This window comes from Haemaphysalis longicornis, unplaced genomic scaffold (genome assembly GCF_048455015.1).
Source record: "Haemaphysalis longicornis isolate Haplotype H1 unplaced genomic scaffold, Haemaphysalis longicornis Haplotype H1 scaffold_12, whole genome shotgun sequence".
Taxonomy (NCBI): Eukaryota; Metazoa; Arthropoda; class Arachnida; order Ixodida; family Ixodidae; genus Haemaphysalis; species Haemaphysalis longicornis.
In genome coordinates, this window is record NW_027526225.1 from 118610276 (window position 1) to 118629533 (window position 19258).

Here is a 19258-nt window from a genome sequence, read left to right on the forward strand (position 1 = left end):
ATCTTTAACGTGCGCCGAAATCTCACACAAACGGGCTTTTTAAGTGCGAATGCACTTTATAAGCGACCCCAAACCATCCACCGCCGGCCGCGGCGGCGGCGTCGGCGGCGGCGGCGGCGTCCGCAGTCCTCCTCTCTATATATATAAAAAAAAACAGCATCCGGCGCCAGGTTTCGATCCGAGGACTTTGCGGCCGCAGCGCGACGCTTTACCGACTAAGCCACGGACGCGACGGTGATATCAGTGAGTAACGCGCCTTATATCTTTAACGCATTCAAACTACGTCGTCAGCGGCGTGCGTTGGCGACTCAGCGGCGTTATAGCGGCTTGATAACTGCGTGGTGTACACGTGATACTACAAACCCGATGGAAGAGATGGAAGAGAAGGCGGCGAGGCGGTGGGCTGCGGGGGCCGAGCGCAAGCGCCGCAAGCGGGCCGACAACCGTGCATTCGCACTTTCACATTCTCCCCCTCGGGGAAATGCGGGGGAATTTTTCGCTTTTCGCCTCCATCAGAACAGCGGCCGCTGCAGCCGGGCATCGAACCCGCGTCCCCGTGCTCAGCAGCCCAACGCCTTAGCCACTCAGCCACCTCGGCGGGTCGAAGCCTCATGTTAGCTACCTAGGACGTCGACGAACGGGACTTAGGGAGGGGTGCGCGGCGACTTCTGAGATATTGGCGCGCACATTTTGATCGCTGTCGCGCTGCGAGAGGGCAGCCTTCGGTCGCGAAGCAGCAGCGCGTCGCATTTTCGCGGTGTTCAAATAGAGATCTTCAGCCAAGCTCTTGGCGCGTTCACGGTTTGTCGCCTCGTAGAGAAAACATCCACCATGCAGCGTAAACAAGCACGAATCGGAGCTTCGCGTTTCGGTATAGGTGAAGTGCGGAGAAGGACGCGGCATTTGCCAGAAATTGTGGGAGGAGGAGGGGCATGTGGATAGTATGGGTGTGTTAGCGAAAGTTCAGAAGAGGTTTCAAGTGTGGTGGGCTGCAGGACGGCGTCTTCACCTCCGCTCCCTCCTTCATTATTCCCCACCGGTTTTGAACGGTGGAGTGACCACTGCGCGTGCTATAAATAGCTCGCACTGATGTCACTACAGCTGCCACAATGTTACACCGCGTGCACGGTGAACGGCTGCGTACTGTACTTATCTGGAGCTCTTATTTCGAGAAGCGATGAGAACGATGAGAGCACTGCGCCAGAAAGGGCGGCGGTTACGTCATGTACAAGCGATGTATAGGTCTTGCAGTGAGTGTGTAATACGTCTTCGAATCGTCTATGTAGGGCAGACAAGACTAAAACCCCTGGAACAACTTTTTGTGCGCCTATAGGGGCTTTAAAAAAAACATCCCCCTCGCGAGGGGCACGATCAAATGCAGAGCATATCCGCGGGGGGCGTTCCTGCAAGTCTTATGGATTACGTATTGGTTGTTGTTGTTGTAATTGTTGTCTTCCAGCGTAGACATTGTCGATGAAGTCGATGGTGAAACGTGAAACGTGCCGTGAACCCCCTGCTGCGGCTATTACGCAACGTGGAGAGGCTACGACGCAACGTGGCGCGGCTATGACGCAACACAATCCAACACAATCCACTTTAATCCAACCCAATCCAAATCCAATCCAAGCCAAGCCAATCCAATCCAATCGAATCCAATCCAATGCCCTTCGCGAGAGAGTGTTATAGCGCCGAAATCGCGCCACCACATGAACGCGAACCGAACGTGGCGAAAGAGGGTGTTGCGAGCGGAGAGAAGGCGAGGAGGACGCGGGGGAGAGGGCGCACCTGTGGTCGACGGTTGAATGAGTCAAGGATATAAGGCGCGTGCGTAACCGTCCATTCTGTGTCGGCTCCGTGGAGCAGTCGGTAAAGTGCCGTGTACCTTGCGTTCCGCCCGCAGAGTCGTGGGATCGAAACCTGGCGCCGGAAGGTATTATTTCTTTATATAGTGTAGGGTGCGGACTACGTAGTGATGCGGACTACGGACGCCAACGCGGGTGACATCGTGAGTTACTAAAATGCTCTGCATTTAAAACAGTGTTTACTGAACCCCAGACAACCTTCGAGTCGTGCACGGAAAAACATGGCACCGGGCGGCGACAAGCGACATTTCACAGTTTACAGTTCACCGCCAGCTCAGTTCATCATCAGGACACAACTGTCCGAGCGGTATCCGCGTACCGCCATTTCTAGAATCCTGAAGTTCAATCCGCAAGGCACGGACGCGATTCCCCTGAGTTGTGGGCCGCCCAGCGAATTCACCGAGGGCAGTAACCGGTCTTTTACAATGGCGGTCACGAGCGACACGAAGAACGAATGAGCTCCGCGCATGCGCAATTTGACACTCGGGCGAAGCGAATCTGTTTAGCCACCTCGCAGGAAGAAGAGGTCTGCCTGGGGAACGGGCTCCCGCTGTGAGAGTTCTGGGCGCTTTTCGACTCTGCCCTTCTTTTTTCTATATAGGCCGCTCCGTTTAGAACTCCACTTCGTACGGGAGTCCCGATGCCTCGCGCGAGCAAACTTAAAAAAAAAAAACGGAAACTGCTAAGAAGTTTGTAACACGGACGTGTTAAAATTTAGTGCACGGTCCGTAAGAGTGCGGATGTCGTTAATTCCTCGTCTGGCGGCGAAGTGGCTTGCGTGTGGTGCTCGGACCGCGGATACGCCTTGTTCCACAGCTCGTTCGTTGCCAGCGTGTCACAAATCACCCGAAAGGCGTACCGCGCACAGCCTGTGAGGCACACGGCTGGTGGGCTCCTTGAGTCCTCGCGACTGTCAGGCACGGATTCGTGTTCGATAAGTTATTCGGCATTCGCGTGACTCTGCGCGTGTCTGAAAGGAAGCATGCCAGGGCAAGATTGCGATGACCTCTTCCATCCAACTGCGAAAGCAACGTCGGGTTTGTTTTTTTTTTCTTCTTGAAATTGAGATCGGCATTCCTAGGCTAATCCCCCTATAGTTTTTGGCCTGCCTGTATGCATCCCAACCGTATTTCCGACGCTCTCAGTGCGTCCAAAAGCCGCAATTTTACCTTCAAGCCGAAGATGAGAGAGAGAGAGAGAGAGAGAGAGAGAGAGAGAGAGAGAGAGAGAGAGAGAGAGAGAGAGAGAGAGAGAGAGAGAGAGAGAGAGAGAGAGAGAGAGAGAGAGAGAGAGAGAGAGAGAGAGAGAGAGCTCCTGGAGAGCCGTGCTGCGCATGCGCGGGGAGCGTTGGATTGGATTTGATTGAATCAGGTTGAAATTGATTGGATTGAACTGGATTGGATTAAATTGAATCGTATTGTATTATATTGGATTGGAAATCGTTTCAGCAGCAGTAAGCACTCTCACGGGTGATTTGCGGTAAGAACGATCGTGCTTCGCCCACTCGTCATGATTCACTTTCGTGGAGATGCGTGAATTTTTTCAGCGACACTTCCTCCTGCGTCGTCATTTCTGACGGCGTCGGCCCGGTGCACACTGGAAGCTTTGCGGCAAAGCCAGCTCTGAAGCCCGTCCAGCAGCAAAGTCAACCTCAAAGCTCCGGCACAAGCGATGTACACCACCGCGAAAACCAACTTCCGCGCAAAGCCAGCAATAATCACAGATCTGAATAATAGCGAGTTTTAGCTGATCGTTTTTCACGCTCCGCTCCGCTATGATAGCAAGCGCGAGCGCCACTGCGCATGCGTGGTTCGCTCGGCGACGAACGGGATTGGCTCCGGTTGCGCTGAGCGGGACGCCGCTACCAGAGCGGACCGTCAAAAATGGTCAGCTAAAACTCTCTAATAATGAATGTAACTTATATGTCTCTGTCCGAGCGTAGGTAGCCAATATCGCCCTGTTGGTCACGTGACTTTGCCTCGAAAGGATGTCGCAACGTTCGAAAGGACGTCGCAACGTCACTGGCTCGGAAAGTGTCGGAAATTGAAGCGGCGTCATCGTGATATTGGTGTTAAAGGTGGCGCCACTTCCGGTTACGGCTTCGCCATAGCATATTGCGAGGGCCCGTTGTCCTGTCGAAACAAAGGCGATCCCTGCCGGAATAGCAAGCCTATACCTCTTTTATTAACGGCAGAGCCGTTCTTGGTCGAGGCTGTCGTGGCCCAAAATGTGGTAACGCGGTCGCAGCGATGTGGAGATGGCATAGCCTAGCGAGAAGGAAAGGAGAATTTATTAAAACTAGTTACAGCTAGGACCCGCAGCAGTTAGCTACTACGCGGGTCGACAGTGCACAGGATATACGCAATGTGCTGCAGAAAAAATTAGCAGCAGTTTAGCTCGGCTATGCGAGGATATACGTAGCGTGAGCTAAGGTTCAGAAATTCAATCTAATCCAAATAAATCTAATCCAGTCGAGTCCAGTCCAGTCCAGTCCAGTCACTGCTCCTCGCGCATGCGCAGCACGGCTCTCCACGAGCCACCCGAAACGGCTATCAAGCGGCTCCGGCGCAGCGTCAGACTTGGCTACTGCGCAACGGAGGCGCACAGCTGGGCACGCGCCGGCGCCAGTGCGTTTGCCGACACTATGACGTCGCTCCTCTGGAATGCGCAGACTGGCGAATGTGCAGACCTAATTCTCTACACACCTGCACTCCAATTGGATTAGATTTCCAATCCAAATCCAATCCAATTTAATCCAATCCAATCCAATCCAATCCGATCCAGTGCTTTTCGCGCTTGCGCAGAACGGCCCTTCAAGGTCCACGCGAAACTGCTCAACCTCGGCCAGTGTAGCTTACGCTACAAAAACGAAGTTAACATCACACAAGTTCACAGAAAGCAAGGTCCACCGCACCAAAGGCTGTTTACTACATTAATGTCCACGGCACAAGGTCCAGACACCAGAGCTCACGCGTGGAGGCAAGCGCCAAGCACACATGCAGCAAATTAAAAGAATGCTTGTACGAAACGTTTAAAGTACAGGCAAAGCTTCTCTAAATGACTATATCTGGTGGTAGTGTTTATGCCTGTTAACATTTCTGAGCAAAAAGAAGACATTAAGCATATTTGAGGCAAGGCATCCATACATAAGTGATATTTGGATTGTTCTTTTTATTATAAATACACGGCTACTTGATTTTTGCGATTTTGATTGTGATATTGATTTTGATTTTGATTTTGCCATGAAAAAGAAAAAGCGCTCGCGGCGCCTCCTCGTGGCAGTGTTCCAAGTTAAAAAGTAACAAAAGGTTCCAGTAGATGCGCGAGCAGGGGAACACGGCAAAACTGAATTGGCGCAGACGAAAATCGATCTGCTGTCTTTGAAGAATTTTGTGAAGCTTAGCCTTGCGACTAGAGAACGCCAGGCAGCTTCGTGTTCACATCAGCGTTCGCCACGTTAAGTGAATGAAGCTGGGCTAACTTTTTAAATGCTTATTTATTACCTGATGTGTCACGCCTTGGCCGCACAAAAAATGTTACTAGCGAGAGGCCTTCATATTTTCGTCTATCTATATTTTCGTATTGCCTGCATTGCCCATGGAAAATTGATTGCAGGGTTTTAACGCGCCGACGCAACGCAGGCGATGAGGCGCGCCGTAGCGGAGGGCTCCAGATTAATTTTGACCACCTGGGGATCTTTCACGTGCGCGAAATCTCGTACACACGGGCGTTTTTGCTTTTCGCCTCCACCAGAAAAGCGGCCGCGGCGGCCGGGAATCGAACCCGCGACTGCCCATGGAAAATGCCATCCCAGCAATGCATCCGTACAGTAGTGAAGGCTACGTCAGAGTGGCTTGAGGAATCGCACTCCGTCGGAACACGTGGTATTTTATGAATGCGTTCATTAATAGGCCGCAGGGCCTTCATACTTTCATGTCAGATTGCTTATACTGCAACAGAAAAAATGTCTTTCTAGTAACGCATTTAGTGTAGCGCTGAAGTCTTTAAAAAAGGCTCGCGCATTTCTCCGGCAATGCCCACTTTGGAGTTTCTGCAATATTTAAAATAAAGCACCGCAGTGTCCTCATATTTTCATATGTGACCGGTGATTTTGTTGCTCCTGAAAGTTGTCTGCCCAGCAAAGCATTTGGGTATGTAGCAGCAATGGCGACTTGAAAGGGGCTCAGTGTGCAGCACTCTTTAGGAATACGTGAGGTTCGGTGCAGGTATTTAATGCTAAGCCCCAGGAGCTTATAGCAGTGAAGCCAACCTTAAACTATTTTTTTCGGGTAACGGGCAGGGATACGCTGTTTATTTGCTTGCTTTTCGTTTGTTGCAAGTTGTGGATCAGAATAGTCCCGTGGTTTTCAATGATAATTTGCCCAGGTTTTGTATAATTGTAAGTTAAAATCATCGTTTTCCGAGCCGCGGCTTTACTTTAAAGAATGTGCAAAAATATTTCAAGCATTGACGTACAAACTGCTTATAATAATCTGAAAGCGTGATTTTTTGCACCGTCGTGGACTACGCCAGCTGCACTCTCTAAATTAACACGATGAAAGGAAAGTAGCTAAATTAAGTACCGGTTATGTTTAGCTGCTATTAGGATGCGACAACCGTACCTTTCAAGGTTTTTAGATGCTGTACATTTGCTTGCAAGACTCTTTTTCCACCCTATATTTCGTCGCCCTGCATTCCTCAGTAAACGATTAAGTGAAGTGGGCCGTAAATATTGGTCGTAAAAGTAGCCTTATTGCCTAAAAATACCGCCCTTGGCGAGTGCGTTGCATTTGCGTATGGTAAGTGCCTTACGAACTGGCCGTCAACAGTCTCCGGGCGCAGCGTATGCCTTTCGTTCTAAACCAGGACGAATCAACATGCGCATCAACGTGTGCCCGCGAGGCTGTCAACACCGCCTCAAGGCTTATCGCTGCAAAATGGGGAGGCGATGCTGCACTTAGCTCTTGAAAGCCGATTGGGCGACTCGCTGGCATAAGAAGGAGGCGCACGTAACGCCGAAGCCAAAATAGTCGTAGTCGCCCCGGTTTTACTGTGAAAGCGTTAGTTGACTCGGTAAATCGAAAATTTCGATCAAAACAAAGACAGGCTCGTCACATACAGGGATATCATAAACCCCTACAGGTTAGTAAGATGCAAATATACACCGGCTCACCACACCCTTACCAGAAAGGAGGCAGTCGAGTGGTGACTGTTGCAGAGAAACTCTTTTCCAAGTCCTGTTTCCCTCAACCGTTGCTATGCAGACCTTTACTCAAACCTCTGCACTTTGTGCAACAGCAGAGCAGACCTACAACACATGACATGGTCCTGCCATAAGTTAAAAAAAAAAAAAAAAAACTCCAATCCACGCTGTGAGGGTGGTTGGAAATCAAAGCTTTAAAAGGTACCCGCAAAAATCGCCCATGCAACATCACTTGAATTCACGCACGTGGCTCTACAAAAAGTGAAACGAGAGATTCTGCCAGCCGTTACTTGGAATTCGCGGTTGCGGCGTCCCGAATGCAGCAGCGTCGGCCATGGCTGGGATAAAGGGGTGGACGACGCCGCCGTAGCCCAGCCGTGCGTCGGAAAAAATAAAACAGAGAGGAGCGTCTTTCGAAGGGCAAGACAGCGGAACCTAGCAATCCTGATGTGCGAGCTCGGGGCTACACCACCGCGCGACACAAGCGCAGGCACCAAAACAATTCGGCATGTGAGCTTATTGATTCCCATTTCAACCGATTTAAATTGTTAGTTCAGTAAGTTTGAGAATCGCGAGAAATCTGAGCGAACTTTTATAATCGCTATTTATCAGCATCAGTTGCTCCTTCCGCCCTTTGTAATACCTCTTAAAACGCAACCGAATTTGTATTCACCAATTTCGAAAACGGAGTCCCATTCGTGGCAAGCAGTGCGCAAACGGTAGCGTTTCTCTAGCGACCAGATGTCTGTATGTGGTCTCTACGTCTTGTTTTGCACAGTTGCGCAACCGATCCTAACGTGATTTGCCGAACGATAAACGGGAGGACAGACGACCGTTCCTCGCTGCGTTTCGTGCACCGCATACGCTTTGTGCGGGGAAGTGCCAGCTGTATTTACACGTGCACGCGCGGCTGCGCAAGTTTCTACAAGCTGCGACCACGATAGCCATCAGAGCAGAATAGTTTTACAACATTCGCTGTTTCAAACAAGGCGAGAACGGATGATGGGGACCGGCCTACACTGTTTTTTTCTCTCACTCTTCGCCACGATCGCAGGGCTGGACTCAATAGTACACATCAACAAGCTGTTTAACTGTGGATACATAGAGAAAACGTCTGTCTGTCTGTCTGTCTGTCTGTCTGTCCGTCTCTCTCTCTCTCTCTCTATATATATATATATATAGTGAGCAAGATAAACTCACACAGCGCGCAGAAATAGTAAAAGCAAAGAGTCGGATACACAGCAAGAACAATAAAAAACAAGGTTTGTTATTGTTTGCTTATATATATATATATATATATATATATATATATATATATATATATATATATATATATATATATATATATATATATAGATTGCGAGAAGGGCTGTCTTTGGTTGCCGTAGCAAATAGTAAAAAATGGGTATAGCTTCTAACAAAACTGTTTATTGGTCGACGTTTCGATCGGATGCCGAGAAAGATCGGCATCCGATCGAAACGTCGACCAATAAACAGTTTTTTTTAGAAGCTATACCCATTTTTTACTATATATATATATATATATATATATATATATATATATATAGCGAATCAGACTAGGGAATGAGGGGCTCGTTGAAATAAGACAGAAATAAGGGTTGGCAGTCAAGAAAACCTCCGAAAGCAAAGGGGAGGATGTTGTAGGTCATTGAAACAGATAAAGAATTTGGAAAGAAAGAAAGTGGAGAAAAAATGCCCGCCCGGTGGGATCCGAACTCAGGACCTCCAAAATACCGGTCTGGTGCGATGACCACTACGCTACCGGCGGGGCTATTTTCCTCTCCACTTTCTGGAGTATTTATGTACAGGTATTTTTGTTTCCTGCATTTGGGGGCGGTAGCCAGCGCCACTCGGGCTACTCGGGGTGAAAGAGACCGGTATTCTGGAGGTCGTGGGTTCGGATCCCACCTGGCGGGCATTTTTTCTCCACTTTTTTTCTTTCTTTCCAAATTCTTTATCTGCTTCAATGACCTACCACATCCTCCCCCTTGCTTTACGAAATTTTCTTTACTGCCAACCCTTATTTCTGTCTTATTTCAACGAGCACTAATTTCCTATTCTGATTCGCTACATGCATAGCGAGGGCCTCTGTTCTGGCAGTCTTGGTGCCATAGGAAGCTTAAGAGGGTTAACGCTGGTCGACCACTCTCGACATGTCGTAGACACGCGAATCACGGCCCGGAGGTTAAAAAGAAGGCCTCCTTCACCCAGAGTAGTCCAAGTGGCGCTGGCCACCACCCCCAAGTGCCGGAAACAAAAATACCTGAACCTAAATACCCCAGAAAGTGGAGGGGAAAATAGCCCCGCCGGTAGCGTAGTGGTCATCGCACCAGACCGGTATTCTGGAGGTCGTGGGCTCGGATCCCACCTGGCGGGAATTTTTTTTTCTCCGCTTTCTTTCTTTCTTTCCAAATTATCTGCTTCAATGACGTACGACATTCTCCCATTTGCTTTCCGAGGTTTTCTTGATTACCAATCCTTATTTCTCTCTCTCTCTCTCTCTCTCTCTCTCTCTATATATATATATATATATATATATATATATATATATATAAATTTATTTATTTATTTATTTATTTGAAATACTGCCAGTCTCTTCTTGAGACCAAGGCAGGCGGGCATACAAGGGTGTATTCATATACATACAAAAGTACTTAGTCGGTAGGTAGTACAACAGTAATAAGAACAAAATGTCAAAACAAGAACAAGGGTTAAGTAACTGCGGTGTAAGCGTCATATTTTAGATTGCACATATTTATAAAGGATACAAAGGAAGGGAAACGTGTAGAAGGGTTGAGCAACGCATAATACAAGCATAATAATTTGAGGTTCCTCAGTTTATAAAGGATGCCAACAAGGAAAGTGCACTCAAATAAGCCAAAAAAAGCAACTTGTGTAAAGAAAAGAGATTGGTATACAGACTAACCATACGTTGCGCAAACCATAACGAACAATACCGCGCCGAGCGGAACCGTAAAAAAAGTCTCAAAACCATGAGTAATCAAGTAAAAACACTGCGGGAAGTTTGCGCATGCGGGTATATAGTATTTACTACAAAGCAAGAAAACAAAAGATAAGGAACATTGTGAGGCAAGTCATACATATTGTATTCCAAGAAAATACATTACAGATAAGTTAGTACAGTCAAAATTCGCAGTGACTGAACATGATGCTGTACGTTATGTAGGCGCAAGTTTAGCGGTGCTCGCCGTAAGTGTGCAAAACACATAACATTCGAGTGCACACTTCATAAAAATGTTTCACTTTCCTGTTAATTGGTAGTGTTAGCGATTCTCGACAAAAAATCAGTAAGTAAATCCGTGTTAGTAACCGATGGGTCCAAGCGATTCCATTCTCGGATAGCAAGCGGGAAGAAAGAATATTTGAAGGCGTCATTATTGCAAGGATATTCAGTCAAAGTGTGCGCGTGTTTTTGCCTTGTTTGCCGGGATTCTGAAGGGTGGATGAACTTGTATGCGTTGATTTTATAATGATTGTGCAATAGTTGAAAGAGAAATTTTAGACGGGCTTGTTTAGCTCTAACCTGAAGTGTATGAAGTCCACAGTCCAATAGCATATTAGTTGGTGAGTGAGTACGTTTAAATTTATTGCAGATAAATCTTACAGCTTGCCTCTGTACCTTTCCCAGTCTTTTCATGTTAGTGAGCGTATAAGGGAACCAAACGGTGCTGGCGTATTCTAATACTGGTCTGACATAAGTGGTGTAGGCTAAAAGCTTAGTTGATTTTGGTGCGAACCTTAGACACCTTCTAATATAAAATAATTTGCGCAACGCAGTGGATGTAATGTGAGTGATGTGTAAGTCCCATTTAAGGTTGGATGTTAAAATTACGCCTAAATATTTCTGTTGATGTACTTTCCCCAGTTGCGTGCCGTTAATGTTGTAAGGGTAATTCATGGGTTCTTTCTTTCTCGTTACGGTCATGCACACTGTTTTTCTGAGGTTAATCTTCATTTGCCACTTAGTACACCAGTTATCAAGTTGGTTTAGAGATTCCTGTATATATATATATATATATATATATATATATATATATATATATATATATATATATATATATATATATATATATATATATATATATATAGAGAGAGAGAGAGAGAGAGAGAGAGAGAGAGAGAGAGAGAGAGAGAGAGAGAGAAATGAAACTGCGAAGGCTTGTTATATATACGTCCCGGATGGCTTATCTCGACTGCAGAGCCTAGCGCTGAGGAAATACATATTTCATGTATACCACGAACGCCGCGTCCCGCAAGAGTAACGAAGGAAAAGAGGGCAGGAAAAAAATGGGGGGAACTGCCGCGCACAAAGTTAAAGAAGTTTGCGATCAGGTGGAGGATTGAATGTACAAATTGCCTGTCCACTCACAATACTTGTTTTGCTCGGATACATGGGTGTTTTTCGATTATACGTACGTGCGTGAGCTTGCCACTAAAGAATGATATGCGCTAAGTTTCTGTGAGGGGTAGACATATTAAGTGATAAATAGGGGCGCCCTATTCTCCAGCTGCCAGGGGGTATTGAACGCGCCCTAGAGTTTTAGTGCATGTTCTGTAACCTTGTAGGTGCAGAGGGGTGTCAAGGGCCACGTGTACTTTCTCTGTTTTGACGGCGCAAGGCTTGTTGCCAAACTAAGCCTCCAAACTAAGTCTCTACGACTCTCTATGGGGTATACATTCGCTCCAGAGAATTGACTGCTCGTTGACTTCGGCTAGTAGAGAAATCAACCTTTTATTTAAAGCACTGCCTCCTTTAAAGAGGCTCTGTTTAAAGAGACGTTTGCTATATTCCAGAGCCGTTGCAGTGTACGGGTGACTACCGCTGATTTTGTCAGCAGTGACTCCGCCACGACTCAAATCTATTGGAGGAAGAGATTTAGAGAACTTCCTCGTGGTGGTCGCCGTGGCAGCGTAACAAGAGTCGTGAGAACTCGCTGTGAAAAGTACCATGACGCTCATGACAAGACCAAACATAATATGAAGAAGTGGCAGTGCTGCACATTTTTTTTTTCCATGACCATTACTCTCGTGCAAATTGTTTTAGATTTCTTTCTTTTGGATTTGCTCTTGAAATTTCAGCAGTAAACATGACATTGTTCAAGTTCAAATGTGACATCGTTGCACATCATTGAACCGCATATTCGCGGCAGGCTTAAGACTCAACTACGGTATGGCTTATGCTGGAGGAGCGAGGTCATGGCGGTGAGCGATTACATGTGCGACCAAAATGATTGACTAAAATTGCGGGTGCCCAGTTGCTCTTTATAAAGAGAAGATCTGGAAACGACTGTCGCAGGGAAACAGTTGCTTGCCGCCGATCAGCCTTCTGGAATTTAGTTGCGCAGTACCATGCTGTATTTATTGAACTGCAGCTTAAATAGTATTTGAGTAAGTTAGATGACTTCAGATTTTACGGGTGACGCAAATCGATGGGCACCGACGTTGTGCTGCTAACTAGAGCTATTTCGATAAGCCTCATTTTCTTACAATGATCTCCACCTACAGTGTTACAGTCTTGATGTCTGCATCGTCCCACAGACCTGCTTGTCTCCTCCGTTCAATTTACGCCGCGCTTTTAGGGGCGAAGCACTTAAAGGCCGAGGCTTGTCCGGCGTACGGCGCGCGTGCTCACGGCACAGCACCGTGTAAATCGAAACATCTGTGAGCTAAAGGTTCACAAAAGGTGAACAAGAACAAATTAAAGGTTCACAAAAGGTTAGAGAGAGAGAGAGAGAGAGAGAGAGAGAGAGAGAGAGAGAGAGAGAGAGAGAGAGAGAGAGAGAGAGAGAGAGAGAGAGAGAGAGAGAGAGAGAGAGAAACTCCTAGAGAGCTCCTAGAGAGCCGTGTTGCGCATGCGCCAGGAGCATTGGATTGGATTGACTTAGATTTGGATTTCGATTGGGTTGGATTGGATTGGAAATCGTTTTAGCAGCAGTAAGCACTCTCACGGGTGATTTACGGTAAGAACGATCCCCACTCGTCAGGATTCACTTCGTGGAGATGCGTGAATTTTTCTTTTGTCCTACGCGGGAGCTAATTGGTCTTCCACGCAGCGGCCCTCGCTTGGCGCGTCCGCAGGCCAGCAGGAACAGACGTCTGATAAATGATCTCCAATGAGGCTCACAATGTATGCAGGCAGTTTCTCAGGGGGCGAGGAAAGCAAAAGACACACGCGCCTTTTGCCAGTCTGGTCACGCGCGAACCGAGCACAAGTTAACCGCCCAAAGCCGGTGGCGGCGACGTTTGCGAGGCGACGGGCAGCGTCTAGCTAGAAGTAGTACAAGCGAAGGTTGGTTCACACGTGTTCCAAATATTTCATCACCACAAGATGAAGGTCCGGTCTACGGATGCCTGCACCCACGACTCTTCCTCCCGACGACACCACCGGAAATTCCGATCGGCGCTCAGCGTATATATTGACCTCACTATATAAAAATCCCGTCACTACAGGGTGGGAGAACTCTCCCTTCTTTTTTTTTTTTTTGTCAGCACGTAACACGTATAAAATGTGTCCTTGGGCAATCAGGGGCGTCGTCTTTGGTCGTAATAAGGCGCTATGCGCGACAAGTTGTCCCCTGCGTCAGTTTGGACAGCTCAGTCGAAGAAAAAAAAGTGTAAAAAAAAAAAGCAAGGCAGCTCTCACGTTCGGGGCGCTAATTTATAGCTTTCGTCGCCTCAGATAAGGCTATTGAATATACCGCGGGCCATTCTTTCTTTTTCTAAAATCTTTTTTTCTGGAGTGCGAGAGCGTTAATGGCTCCAAAATAGCGCGGCATGTAAATATCTATCGGCGCGCTTTGGAATGCCGATTAGTTCTGCCAATGGCCGAAGCGGTACCGGCGATAAAGTTTTTCGTGCTCGGCGGTGGTAGAGTCTTTCGCTTCGTGGTCTCGGCTAACTCCTCTTCAGGCCTCGGGCGATCGGCATCTCTCAATCTCCCACGCCCATCGGTACGTGTCCTGCATGGAGCCATTTTGTGTTTCGCCTTTAATTCGATTTTCCGTTCGCTTTACGCTTTAGAAAAAAAAAAAAAACGCCGTGGAGATAGTGATGGCGACGCGTGATCGGATTAGGCGATTTTCCTTCGAGCCACAAAGCGTAGCGTCGATAAGAGTAATGAAGGCGATAGGGCAATTAATATCGGACTTGTTTTCCTGTCTCTACGAGAAATTGGCTTGGCTCCTGAGTACCAGCTCTTGCTAAAAAGAGACGCAACCGGGCAAGGCCTATGACTCAGCGATAAAACTGAATCAGTCCTATTGCCGCCAAACTTAGCACGCCCCGAATTGATTAGCCGCTTCTCTCGTATCGCTCGTCTGAAGAGTGTTTACTTGTCTCAGAGGTGTGGCCCTGTAAACTGGTGTACTGCGTTTCGGCCTGTCAACATTAAGATTCAAAGCAAGATAAAAATAGAGATCTTCTGCCAAGCTCTTGGCGCGTTCACGGTTTGTCGCCTCGTAGAGAAAACATCCACCATGCAGCGTAAACAAGCACGAATCGGAGCTTCGCGTTTCGGTATAGGTGAAGTGCGGAGAAGGACGCGGCATTTGCCAGAAATTGTGGGAGGAGGAGGGGCATGTGGATAGTATGGGTGTGTTAGCGAAAGTTCAGAAGAGGTTTCAAGTGTGGTGGTCTGCAGGACGGCGTCTTCACCTCCGCTCCCTCCTTCATTATTCCCCACCGGTTTTGAACGGTGGAGTGACCACTGCGCGTGCTGTAAATAGCTCGCACTGATGTCACTACAGCTCCCACAATGTTACACCGCGTGCACGGTGAACGGCTGCGTACTGTACTTATCTGGAGCTCTTATCTCGAGAAGCGATGAGAACGATGAGAGCACTGCGCCAGAAAGGGCGGCGGTTACGTCATGTACAAGCGATGTATAGGTCTTGCAGTGAGTGTGTAATACGTCTTCGAATCGTCTATGTAGGGCAGACAAGACTAAAACCCCTGGAACAACTTTTTGTATAGGGGCTTTAAAAAAAATCTGCGGGGTGTACACAATTGCGATTGTGTTGGTTCAAAACAAAAGTTCAGTCAGTGAGTCGTTCGGTCGATCTGATGTCACTGGCTCCACCTTCACTTTTCCGCCGCTGTGTTGCCGAGGTTCATGAGCATTTCTGTGTAGCAGCTGTTTTATTAAAACAGTCAAGCTGCAAGTCAACCTTTTATTATGCCCCTAGCAGACGAAATAACAGCTCAGAAAGTTCTTCCTCTTTGTTTCTGCTGTGTCGGTTTCGCCCTGGACGTGGCTATAGCATGGTGATGATGATAATGAACAATTGTTTGTTACAGCAGTCAAATTTCTTTGGTTCACCACCAGGTGAGGGAGCCCTGCGCGTGAATGGCCCGAGTATCGCTTTCCCTATTAGTGATCCGGGTTTATAAGCTGGCCGGCCTGCCGTTTTTTCTGAGCCCTGCTAGAGCGTAAGCAATTGAAATTTCTAGCTACTGATTACATGACGTACCGCACGTAAAAAGCAACGTTGAGTAAACAAAGTGGGTCGCTTTATTTTTGGATTACATGAAGCAAATTAAACGTTGCCGAAGAGCTCTCCCCTTTCCTGCCACTGACTCTCTGTGTCCCCTCGTGTCTCTCGCAGGCCGGTCGCTGCAGATGAACCGCAAGCAGCGCACGTCGTTCCAGCACATCCGCTTCCCCATCCACATCAACAGCGGGCGTGCCCGGGGCGGCGCCAACAAGACGGCGCGCAGCTTCAGCGTCCGCTACGCGCGGCTGCGGCTGCGCATGGTGAGCCGGAGGCCGACGCTGATCCGCATCTACCAGTTGCTGGAGCCCGCGTGCGCGTCGTGCGAGCGGCGGCTCATCAACATCCGGCGACTGTCCCGCAAGGGCCGCCACCGGATGGACGTGGCCGAGGCCGTCCAGTCGTGGATCGACCGGCCCGAGAGCAACCACGGGCTAGACATCGAGTGCCGGCCGGCCTGCCGCCTCTCGCGGGACTCCGCGCTGGACGTGGAGGTGGCCGAGGTGCTGAACCGCTCTCACCGCAGCTACCAGAGCGGCGGCCCCGCGGGAGTGCTCCTGCAGCACCACCGCGCCATCGACTGCTCGCACGGGCCGGGCAACCAGACGGACCTGTGCTGCCGGCACTCGATGAAGGTGTCCTTCGCCGAGATCGGCTGGCACTGGGTGGCCGAGCCGAAGGAGTTCGACGCGTACATGTGCAAGGGCCGCTGCCCCAACGACAACCGCAACTTCAACAGCACGCACGCGCTCGTGCAGAGCCTGATGAGCGAGCGCGGGGACGTGCCGAGCCCCTGCTGCGCGCCCAAGTCCCTCAAGGGGCTCAGCCTGCTCTACCAGGACGGGCCGGACTCGGACCTCTACACCGTGGCCACGCAACAGGGCATGGTGGTCGAGGAGTGCGCCTGTCTCTGAGCGCCGACGCCCCGACGGAAACCAAAGAGTAGCGAACACGCGAGGGGAGCGACGACGGCGCGTGCGCCGGCCCTTCTACGGTGAAGCAGACGGCATCGACGAGGCGCGGAACCTGGAACGAGCAGCGAAGCATTCCGCGCTGACGAAGAAGCCCCGGGGAACGCTATGGTCCTCTGTAACGACAGAGCGAAGGGCAGTCCAGAGCGGCCACTGGCATTAAAGAAAAAGTGAATTTCATGTCAAATCGGACGGTGGCGATTTCCACGCCGGAGGCACGTCGGAAGTTGCCGCTTTTGGCGGCGATAAAACTGGTGGTGATGCAAAGTGCCGCTTTAAGTGGCACTTTTTGCGAGGCGAACTCACTGTCTCATGATAAATGCGGAGGCCTTGTTCGTGGAGAACGCCAAGGATGTGGCACCCTGAAAGAGACAACGAATGGTCCACGCGACAGTGCACTTTCCATGATCAGACTAAATATGCTAAAAAGTTCCTCCAAAACGCTCCGGCCTCCTCATCTCCGACCTCCTCATCTCCTCAAGACAGCCTTCGGAGTTCAGTCGTTCGCGTTTGAGGTGCCGAGCTTGATGGGTGGGCGGGTTGATCGTGCCCACAAAAAAGCAAAGCAAAATTAGACAGAATTTGACGTCATAGTCAGCGCATTTTCATGCTGGCGACGTACGGGAGTCTAGTCGCAAGTAACGCTCCAATTTCAACGTGCTTGCTCTGGCACCGGGAGGACGCACTGAGGTCCAAAGAACTAAGTTGTAGGAGTTACCAAGGCGAGAGGGTATTGCCGGGGCTTGACTGCATGACTGTGCTCGCCGGGTCACTCACCATGATCGAAAATCGAACAGGGCTCTACCAAGGGTACTCGGAAGGGTGCCATTCCGCAGGGAAGCATGTCAACAGCGTAGTGAAGCAATTTTACTGTCGGCCCCACAGCGCCATAAGAAAAGCGTTGCCTCGTTACTCAAGGACCCTGCGCCTGCCTGGCAGGTGGGTCGTGCCAATCAACCATCCCACTTTGGCGGGCTATTTGAACGGATGGGCCAGTTGTGTGATCCCTCCAGTACCATCCCGCAATCACACGCACTTCGACCCCCCCCCCCCCCCCCCCCACAAGCTGATCATTGGTGCCGGATACGCCTGGGTCGCATAGGAACGAGCAAGTGCAAGTGGAAGAGACTGAACTTGGGACGTCAGGGCATGCTACGTCGTACGCTCAGCATCGATTCGCTCCGCCTTGCCAAAGAAAAGCATCGTAGTCGTTGTCGTCGTGCGTGTTTACCAACGAACAAAAAAAGATACTTTGCACAGCGGTCAAATTAAACGGAGGAAAAAAAAAAAGAAAGAGAAGCAACGCGTCGTCGTCCGTCGCACCAGGTTAGGGTTTTATGTTCCTTTCGAGGCGCACTTAACTTCGCAGCCTCTCATAAGCGCATTCCACAGCGCCCTTCACGAGCCTCGCGCAACGGCAGGGTGCGACCGTGTTTCTAGTGTTCAAAATGACCTGTGATAAAGCGTCGTTCATTCGAGAACGTCGCCTTAGGGACGTCCTTGGAACGCGTGAGTCGTGCTGTGGTCGCCGGACTCGGGGGAGCTTTCGGAGCCCTTCGCTGGCCCTGCTTGACCGCGCGCTTCCTGAGCGTCGACAGCCTCGTCTCGACACCGCCGTCTACGCCGTTCTACCACGATGCAGCGTCGGGAACCATGCGGCGAAGGAAGAGCAGTCAGTCAAGTGTTCTTCATGGACGCTCCACGCCCTGCGTGTATGTGAGCGCAGTAGAGCGCGCCGTCGTGGTTCCCGCGTGCGTAGATGTTTAGTGCTGGAACAGCGTCACGAGTGAATTGAACCGGACAGCACCGTCGAAGAAAGTGTACCGAACAGTGTGATGACATTTTGAATAGTGTTGATCTATGTGCTATATAAAGCGTGTAAAAGAGAGAGAGAAAGATAGAACAAAAAAATGTGCGTTAATGTTGTTTCCCCGAAAAGATGTGTGTATCAATAAAGTATGTCAACCACGTTACAGTGGCCCCGTGTTCAAGTATCATCTGCCTTTTCACTGCTTGGAGGTGACAGGTAACATGTAAGTTGGTTGTAGAGACTAAAGCACAACCGAGACATAGTTTTGCCGCTAGTTGAAGGTCATTGGTGAGAAAATTCCAGTATTTGTGGAACATTGTTTATTTAGTCATCGATGGCAACAGCCGAGGAGATACACTGGTGGGATTTGCGGAGAGAAATAACCTGCGCTGGATAAACACATCCTTCTGCCAACGAAAGAATAGAAAATGGACATGGAAATGTCCCCAATGGTAAAACAAAACAATTCAAGCATCTCCACGAAGTGAATCATGACAACTGGGCAAAACACTGGGGATCGTTCTTATCGTAAATCAACCGTGGCATTGCCCACTCGCGCATGTAAATGAGTGACAACGCGTGTGAACAGTATATACAATTCCAATCCAATCCAATCCGATACAATTCAATTTAATCCAATACAATTCAATCCAATCCAATGCTCCTCGCGCATGCGCAACGCTGTGTACAGGGACGCCAAGGGACAAGCCACGGAGAAAGGGAGGTCTTAAGGTGCTTTGCCCCTAAAACGAAATTCGCTTCATTTTAAGTGACAACCCAGGTATTGCGCAGGATGTTGAGGTGCTAAGCAAGATTCGGAGCAGCGATTATAGCAGAGTTAGGTGCAAAGTAAGGCTGAATTTATACAGAGAAAGGGGGAA

The 19258-nt window shown here is 49.1% G+C and overlaps 1 protein-coding gene across 1 annotated transcript in view; it reads left to right on the forward strand.

Annotated features, from left to right (window-relative positions):
- Positions 1-18540, forward strand: part of LOC144163389 (univin-like) — a 53890-nt gene extending 35350 nt beyond the window's left edge. The window contains exon 2 of the mRNA XM_077694359.1: positions 15711-18540. Within this exon, the coding sequence (XP_077550485.1) occupies positions 15711-16510 (800 nt within the window). The 3' untranslated portion in view covers positions 16511-18540. The remainder of the gene's footprint in view (positions 1-15710) is intronic.
- The last annotated feature ends 718 nt before the right edge of the window (positions 18541-19258 follow it).